Source organism: Otolemur garnettii, unplaced genomic scaffold, assembly GCF_000181295.1.
Source record: "Otolemur garnettii isolate 467f Iridium unplaced genomic scaffold, OtoGar3 scaffold00142, whole genome shotgun sequence".
Classification (NCBI taxonomy): Eukaryota; Metazoa; Chordata; class Mammalia; order Primates; family Galagidae; genus Otolemur; species Otolemur garnettii.
The window spans coordinates 527,507-536,811 of record NW_003852537.1 but is presented as its reverse complement, the minus strand read 5'-3'; the positions used below and the strand labels follow the sequence as shown (position 1 = coordinate 536,811).

Below are 9,305 nucleotides of genomic sequence, written 5' to 3'. Positions count from 1 at the left end.
GGTTGCAGCTGTCATTGTTGTTTTGGCAGGCCCGGGCTGGATTCAAACCCTCCACCTTAGGTGTATGTGGCTGGCGCCCTACCACTTGAGCCACAGGTGCCAAGCCCCTACTAGCAGAATTTAAGGGTAAAAACTGAAACTGACTTCACATAAAAGAGACATTAAGGCATTGTATCTGAGACTTGAAGTTAAACAGGGAGATAGGATACCCCCTACCACAAACTGTCTCTGTCTAGACTGAGAGAGAATCTCACTTTTCCCAGGGTAGGGAAAAGAATGAATGATAGAAGGAGTCAGGGGAACCTGGCCTGGGAAGAAAAGAGCAGTTCTAAGAAAAAGACTGTGTAATGGGGAAGGACTACCAGTTTTCTGCAGGAATATATGGTTTGTTTTGTGTCCAGGTCCTAAAGAGAGGCAAGTATGTGGTCTGAACACTCTCCCACCTGAATGTTGATCTGTTCTGCCTCTTGAGCCATCATTAGGGCTGCCCCCAGTTTCTGGCTGCAGTCTTTGTTCTTGTATTTTTTCTGAAATGGAAAAAAAAACTAGAGTCAATGACAAGTACTATCTTAAAGATTAGAGTTAATGATAAATATTAGAGAAGTGACACCAACATACTGCTATCCACCAGACATTATCATTACATTAACTACATTTATTTACAGTTCCTAGAATTGATATACTTTTTTTTTTTTTCTGAAACAGAGTCTCACTTTCTTATTCTTAGTAGAGTGCCATGGCATCATAGCTCATAGCAATCTCAAACTCTTGGGCTCAAGTGATTCTCTTGCCTCAGCCCCCAAGTAGCTGGAACTACAGACACCTGCCACAATGGCCAGCTATTTTTAGAGATGGGGTCTCACTCTTGCTCAGGCTGGTCTCTAACTCATGAGTTCAAGAGATCCACCCACCTCAGCCTCCCAGAGTTCTGGGATTACAGGCTTGAGCCACCGTGCCTGGCCTGATGTGATACTCATTAATCTTTTGGGCTCAGACATAACAGCCCACCTACCTAATAAACCTCTTGCATTCCTAGCAGTATTTTTAACCAATACTTTGGTGTCGTCTGAAAAGTGAATCCCAAAATATGAGATAAAGAGATGACTAAAGTTCAGGTGATTTCACTTTTAGGCTTCTAGCAAGTTTCTTTATCCATTGATTTAATACTCAATGCTTGATTTTCTAAGTCCCTGAGCTGCTGGGCCTGTGCTTATTTGTAAGGCTAGTCAAACCTAAAGTGACTATAGGAAGAAAATGATTTAGCTAGATAATCCAGTGATTATCAACAGAGAGAGATTTTGCCCCCTAGAAGACATCTGGCAATGTCTGAAAACAATGTTTTAGTTGTTACATCTGGAGGCAGGAAGCACAAGGTGGGAGTAAAGGCTGCTACTGGCTAGATACCAGTAAAGCCTGGAGATACTGCTTTTAAATATCCTACTATACACAGGACAGCCCTCTGTAACAAAAAATTATCTGGCCCACAATGTCAATAGTGCTGAGAATAAGAAATTCTGAGTTAATCTGTGCCCTCATTTCTGTCACAACTGCTTTGGCTAAACTATAGAAAACCTCAGCCTTCAGGAAGGTTCCCAATCTGTAGGAAAGGAAGGAGACTGAAAGAAAAAGCACTCTCTGCAGCAATCCTGCTAGAAAGAAGACTCTCTCTTGAGTAACCCTGCTCTTGGCACCCCTGGTTACACACGGAACTTTCTCCCAATACAACTCCCCCTGGGAGAAAATCAGATTTAATAAAAGGAAGACTTTGTTTTCCATTTCCAGTATCACAACAGACCCCTAAGTTTGCTCACCATTCCTGCTAGCTCCAGGGACAGCTCTTGAAAGTTCTTTAACATGTTGACTGGGATCCAAGCACGAGAAACTGTTTCTCCAAAAAATGTCACATGGTACTTAGACTGAAACAAAAGACGGTCCCATTATGGCCTCCTATACTTCTCCCTGCTTTTTTCCTCTAGCCAGAACCAGCTGGGGGAGAACAGGAATTCACCAAGGAGGTTCTGGGTTTCATATGCTCCCTGAAGCCTGACTTACCTACCCTACCTCATTCTAATTGTTCTTCCATTCTGACCTCAAAAATCCTAGCCAAAGCACATTTATCAAAACCACAAATGTCCTGACAGTGGATAAATAACTAGATACAAGTTTATTTCTACATGTGAGCACTTATCTCTGTGTTTGTCATCCTAGTTAGGTGTCTGTTTTCACTCATCTGCTGGCTATGTCTATGTTTCTAACTGTACATCTGTTAGGATAGATTTGTTCATTAATTTGGCCTGAGCTTCTACTTACTCTGAAACAGGAAACTCACCGGAAGGGAATCAAGATGAGAAGCAAAAAGAAAATATTCTCCCAGGTCAGGATCAGATTCTACCATGCCTGGCCACCTGAAGAAGACAGATTAAGGTAGGGGACAGACGAGAAGGTGTTAAATGAAAAGAACACAATTTCATCAATATAAATGTTCAGAAAGGGGTAGTATGTTCTGTGAACCAAGGATCCAAAAAATAGATCCCTCTCCCCTGCATTAGTCCCCTCCAGTGGTCACTACCAAATGACTGAAGTGACTTTCGTAAATGTATAAAGAAGCTCAGAATATTCCGTGTAAAGGTATCTCATCCTTCTGGGCCTTCCTGAAACACTAAGAACAAAATATTCTTACTAGGGACATCTCCAAAAAGAAACTATCTTACCATTCTTTGTTCTCTTTACTTCATGTGTCTCTTACATCTCAATATTTTAAAATGCCTTTGATCCACCCTCCTCTTGCTACCACTCAGGGAAGCATTGTCAGAGGAGATACATATACTCAGAACCCTCCAGAAAACATGCTCTTTCAAAGCCCCCAAGTTTGGTACTTTATCTTCTCCCTTACCCCATGCTTTTTCTAAGTAAAGTAACATTTGCATTATAAATGTTTACCATGTCCTTCCCTCTATGCTTGAATCTACCACTCCCAATATCATGAAGGATGTTCTAACTATGTCATGGTGTCCTACCAGGGGTAACCATATTGCTTAGCCCAGATGATGGATCCCGGGACATAGGAGGCATAGGCCACATCACTCTCACATCCTGTCCAGGTCTCCTCAGGAATATCACAACGATTAAACTCCAAGTCTGCCAAAAGAGAGAAGGAATGAAGGGACAAGAAGAGACCCATAGGTGAAGAATCTGGACATGGGCTGGGGAGAGGACAAGAAAGAACTGGTATATGTAGCAGATGGGACCAAAAGGATACCTGGGTGATGGAAGAGGAAGAGGAGGAGGAAGAGGAGGAAGAGGAGGAAGAAGAAAGACCCATGGAAAAAATGGAGCTGGAGTAGAAGCAGGAGTGCTGGCTCCTGATATTTTATAGAAAGAGATTCCAAACTCTTGCTTACACAGTATCTGAAACATCCTAAGGGTAATTTTTCTGAGACTCTGTTTTCTCTGTAAAATAATTGGACTGACCTAGATAGTCATAATCTCTTCCAAGTAGTTTCAAACATTCTAGAATTCTAAGCTCACTGGATCTCTTACCTGCTTACCCCCAGATATCCCATATGCCTCCCTACTCACCAACCTAGTAACAATATTCTAATCAGGATTGACAGGAGCAGACAACTGCTAAAGAAAATGGAATTTACTTAGTATACACATTTGGATTCCAGATCTCTTTCCAAGACACAACTCTGCAGGGTGTCTTCCTCCAGTCCAGCCCTTTATGCAATTTATCTCCATATGACTAGATCTTTCCTCCTTTCCAAGCATTACACAGACTGCTTGAGTGGTAACCATGCTCTATTTGTTACAGGGTAGAGCAGTGGTTCTCAACCTTCCCAATGCTGCAATGTATTCTCATTGTTAAAAAGGGGTGGTGACTCACAGGTTGAGAATCGCTGGGCTGGAGTATAGTGACATCATCATAGCTCACTGCAACCTCAAACTCCTAAGCTCAAATGATCCTTCTGCTTTAGCCTCTCAAGTAGCTGGGTCTACAAGAACCTGCCACCATGCTCAGCTCATTTTGCTTTTTTTCTTTTGAGACAGAGTATCATTCTGTTGCCCAGGCTAGAGAGCCATGGAATCTGCCTAGCTCACAGCAACCTCAAACTCCTGAGTTCAAGCAATCCTCCTACCTCAGCCTCCTGAGTAGCTGGAATCACAGCTGGTTGGCACAACTCCCAGCTAATTTTTCATTTTTAGTGAGATAGGGTCTCGCTCTTACTCAGGCTGGTCTCAAACTCTTGATCTCGAACAATCCACCCACCTCAGCCTCCCAGAATGCTTGGATTACACACATGAGCCACCATGCCCCATCTTGTGCTAACTAATTATATGTTGTATTTAAACTAAAGGTAAGTACAGGGAAAGGAAGGGATAAAAAATAAAACCTGAAAATAACATTTCCACTTCTTTCTACCTGTATTCTGGTCACAGGACCAATTTTCTGGGAGAACTGAGGGGTCAATATTCCCATGCAGCCGCCTCCATTTCTCACAGTTTGGGGAAGAACACTGGACCCAAATCAGACATTGACCTGTGAGAGAAAAAAAAAATGAAATAAGAGACTCAAAAATAAGCTCTTCTTTATTCAATCCAACTCAAATTAAGCTCTTCCTTATTCAATCCAACTAAAATCAATATTCCTTTCCAACCCCCCAAATCACATAGTGGTAGAGATCTTAGAGATCAACTAGCTCAATCCCAGACTTATAAATGAGAAAACCAAGGCTCAAAGCAGGCAATTGACTTGCTGGAGATCAGTCTAACTAGGTAACAGAGCTGAACTTAGAACTCAAGTCTTACATCTCTCCCCACCCCAAGTCAGAAAGTATTTCCCATATTAATAGGTCTTAAAGTTTGCCTTGCATCTTTACAGATACTACCTCATTTTCTGCTGGCATGATATTACTGAGAAGTTTTTTTGAAGGGCTTCTCAGCATTTTTTTTGTGCACACCATCCAGAGTTTTTATCCAAATCTCAACTGACTTACCTGTCACCAAGCTGCAACCTTTAGGACCAACAGCCCTGAAATAATTCTCCTCCAAAATATACAGGTATAAATCTGTCATTTCTCCCTGATGGACTCATGACCTCCAGATCCACAGGAATACCTCACAAAGTACACTGTTCTCTCAGTTCCTTGGTCTTTTCCTCCATGACACCTCAGTAACCCACTCACATATGCCCCACCCAGTCAGCTGCAGGACTTACACATTTATCCAAACATCCTCTCTCACAAAAATGCCCCATCCTTCCACCTCACCTGCATAAAGACTCATATAACAACTTTCATATAATATAGCTCTGCAATCCACTGACCTCTACTGTTCTTTCCTTCTGGTAGCAACTTCCATTCTTCAATTTGCACCACTCAGGTTTGATTCCTTGATACTTCCTTAGATTCTCTTAGATGCAGACATCTTCAACTCCCTTTCCCCACTGTCCTTCCTCCTAGCCATATGGCAAAATATTGTCTACCCACTGTCTACCTTTTCCATGTCTATACTCATAATCGAGAGTTGCTAGGGAAAAATCATATAACAGGGGCATAGGTATCACTATATATTCACATGTTTGTCTAGTAAGTTCAGTCTCTCACTGTCAAATTTTATCTTAAATACTCAAACATGAGGGCTGGCCCCCCAAATCCATCATGCTGAAACCATCCCTCAGAAATAAGTTGACTTACATTTGTGTCCTTTCAAAGTATCATCACATATAATGGGTCACTTTCTCAATTGCTTTATCTTGAAGAACAAAATACTCATTGAGAATGACATATCAGTCTGAAATGACAGCTGCCAAGGATAGCTGTGGATGTTTGCAATATTTACAGAGGTGACCCAGAAAAACTAGAAAAAAAAAGAGTAGGAAGAGAAGCCAGGGACCATAAAAGTGGTTGGCTGTGAAAATAATGATCAGGCATTAGAAAATTAGTACAAAAAAATCACTCTAAAGATATGGAACTGGGCTCAGCGCCTGTGGCTCAAGCGGCTAAGGCGCCAGTCACATACACCTAAGGTGGCGGGTTCGAATCCAGCCCGGACCCGCCAAACAACAATAATGGCTGCAACCAAAAAATAGCCAGGCGTTGTGGAGGGTGCCTGTGGTCCCAGCTACTTGGGAGGCTGAGGCAGGAGACTCGCTTGAGCCCAGGAGTTGGAGGTTGCTGTGAGCAGAAGCCATAGCACTCTACCCAGGGGGACAGCTTGAGGCTCTGTCTCCAAAAAAAAAAAAAGATATGGAACTGGATATTCATGGCTTGAGATGAAATTTCTAGTAACAGCATTGTACTTTTTAAAGTTTTCTTTCAAACGAATTAGAGGAGAAGATAATGTGCTCTGGAAAACTGTATTTGATGTTCACAATGTAGCTCTATGATAGTGAAGACTGGTGTCACAGACACAGCTTAAGAGCATTTTCATTGACCACACATTCTTGAAACAGCAACTTCCCAGGTTCTATGACACCTCATTCTCCTGACCTTCCCTTGATCTTTCTGACAGCTCCTTCCTCAGTCTCTTTGCTGGGATCTCTTCATTCTTCATCTACTCTCTAATCTTAATCCCTTTGGTTGAGATTCCAAACCCCAATCATGGGCTTCTCTCCCCATGATATACTTTTTCCTGGGGTAAGCTTGTCCATTCCCATATCTTCGAAATCCATTTTCATACCTGACAGCACATAGTTGTATACAGCTGCCTCTATTCTGACCTCCAGATGCCTATAGCTACCTTGTTCTTTGACATCTTTATTTGGATATCTCACAAGGATCTCATACCACAGGTACCCACACTTGAATGCTTGATCTTATCCCACAAATTTGTTCTTCCTTCATTTTTTCCCACCTCCTTTCACAAAACTGCTCAAGCATCTTTGACATAACTTCTTCTCTCTCACCTTCCGATATCTAGTTCATTGCCAAGTTCTGACAATTTTACCTATAAAACATACCACTTAAAACTGTCCACTTTTCTTTTCCTCTACTTTTATCATCCTAATCCAAGGTACTAATCCTAACTTCTTAATTGGTCTACTCTTGTTTTTTCCCCATACTCCATTGTCCAATTATCACTAAAATATATATTCAAAACATTAATTTAAAATGTTAATCCCCTGGTTAAAATGCACCAATGGCTTCTCACTGCGCTTTGGATAGAATTCTAACTCTGTAGCATGGTCTTTGCTCTGGCCATCCAGAGTCCCTTTCCCACCTTGCCTCACCTGCTCTCCGAACTGCAATCACACTGGCTTTCTATTAGTACCTGGAATATGGAAAACTTTACCCTACCTACTTCACTTCTATAACTTCTATTCTCCCTTCACATTTCAGCTTAAATAGTGTTTCCTTAAAAATGTATCCCCTGACTGGCCTAATCTCACTTAAGTCTCCATTATTTCCTCTCATAACACTCTGCTCTTTCCTTTCACTTAGAACAGAGAACTCGAGTCTTACATCTCTCCCCACCCCAAGTCAGAAAGGAGTATTTGCCATATTGATAGTTCTTAAATAAAGTTTGCCTTGCATCTTTACAGATAGTACCTCATTTTCTGTGCCTCAATTTCTAACAAAAATTGTATTTATTAGATACTCCTCTTTCTTATATCCTGTTCTAGGAAGACTCCTACTCCTTGGTAACTATGAGAAAAAGGAAGAAGGGTTCATAGATAATATAGGAGGCTCATAAATCCATTCTAATCACCATTCAACTCACAAGCATCACCTAGGGAGTAAACCTCCACTAAACTCTTTTCTAGAGTTTTCTTCTAACCAGCCTAAAATCCATCCTTGTAGTAATAATACTAAGAGGCATAGGAGATGCAGCAATACAAATCTAAATGGCACCAAATTATCTGGGCTAACTGGAGATCAGGTTAGTGAGGTCTCCCTATCCCAAAAATTCTCAATGGGAACATCTGAGTTTATATATTCACATAAAACAAATAAAATCTTTTAATTCTCTTTTTGACTCTACCTAAAAACTCCCTTGGAAGTACTCCAGACAGCCCAATTGTCCAAAGCAGACTTACTCTTACAGCTCTTTATAATCGTGTCATTATGACAAGAGGAATGGTTTACTGACCGGGATTACCTTGTCTGGTACCTGTACGGTCTTTCTAGAGCTTTTTTTTTTTTTTAATTTCAGATTAATGTGAGGGTACAACCAGGTCACAAATATTTGAATTTGTTAGGTAGAGTCCCTCTTGTAGTTGTATCCCAGACACAAAAGGTATGCCATATACCCCTACATTGCACCCATTAAATGGGAGCACCCTAAACCTCTCCTCCAACATTCTTCCTCCTCCCTCATTCCCCCTGCCCCCCAACTTGAATTGAATTGGGTTTTTCTCCTATGTGGATGTGAATTAGATCATCTACTGGTTTCATATTAGTATTGAGTACACTGGATACTTGTTTTTCTATTCTTATGATACTTTATTAAGAAAAATGCATTTCAACTGCATCCAGGTTAATACAAAAGATGTAAAGTCACCATCATTTTTATGGCTGAATATTATGTCTTTCTAGAGTTTTCTTCTAATATACGCAAATCATATTATGCTTCTACAACCAAAACTACAAACATACACACATACATATTAGATAACAGCTGACTCTTATACTTTTGGTTCTGGTTTTGTTATGTTATTTTTTGTTTTTTCATAAAAGTCTCTTCCCCTCAGATTGTTGTCTAATTTTAAAATTTTTGAACATACTAATATATTGTATGAACTATTTTATTTTTGTGTAAAATTTCCCATCATCACCTTGGTTATGTCATATGGTGTATTTCTTTTAATATTTTTTGTTTTCTTGTTTTAGAGACAGGATCTCATTATGTTGAGCAGGCTGGTCTTGAACTTCTGACACCAAGCAATCTTCCACCTCAGCCTTCTTTACTAGGTGGGATCATAGGCACAACTCAACTGTCTAACATAGTAAAAATATAAATTCTGTCAACTAATTTCTAGCACATAGTGCAATGCCTGGCACATAATATAAAGTACTAATAACTGTTGTAAAAGAATAAATGAATACAGCTCAGCGCCTATAGCACAGTGGTTACAGCACCAGCCACATACACTGAAGTTGGCAGGTTGAAACCCAGCCTGGGCCAGCTAAACAATGAGAATTGCAACAAAAAATAGCCGGGTATTGTGGCAGGCACCTGTAGTCCCAGCTACTTGGGAGGCTGAGGCTAGAGAATCTCTTAAGCCCAAGAGGTGGAGGTTGCTGTGAGCTGTGATGCCACAGCACTCTACCAAGGGTGACATAGTGAGACTCAGTCTCAAAAAA

At 40.8% G+C, this 9,305-nt stretch overlaps 1 protein-coding gene across 1 annotated transcript in view; it reads right to left on the bottom strand.

Moving 5' to 3' along the window:
- Positions 1–9,305, bottom strand: part of ZCWPW1 (zinc finger CW-type and PWWP domain containing 1) — a gene marked incomplete at its 3' end in the record, with an annotated part of 15,462 nt that overhangs the window by 4,070 nt on the left and 2,087 nt on the right. The window contains exons 4-8 of the mRNA XM_023518583.1: positions 4,424–4,540; positions 3,018–3,138; positions 2,330–2,405; positions 1,812–1,916; positions 444–527 (exon numbers count right to left, since the gene is read on the bottom strand). Of these exons, the coding sequence (XP_023374351.1) occupies positions 444–527; positions 1,812–1,916; positions 2,330–2,405; positions 3,018–3,138; positions 4,424–4,540 (503 nt within the window). The remainder of the gene's footprint in view (positions 1–443; positions 528–1,811; positions 1,917–2,329; positions 2,406–3,017; positions 3,139–4,423; positions 4,541–9,305) is intronic.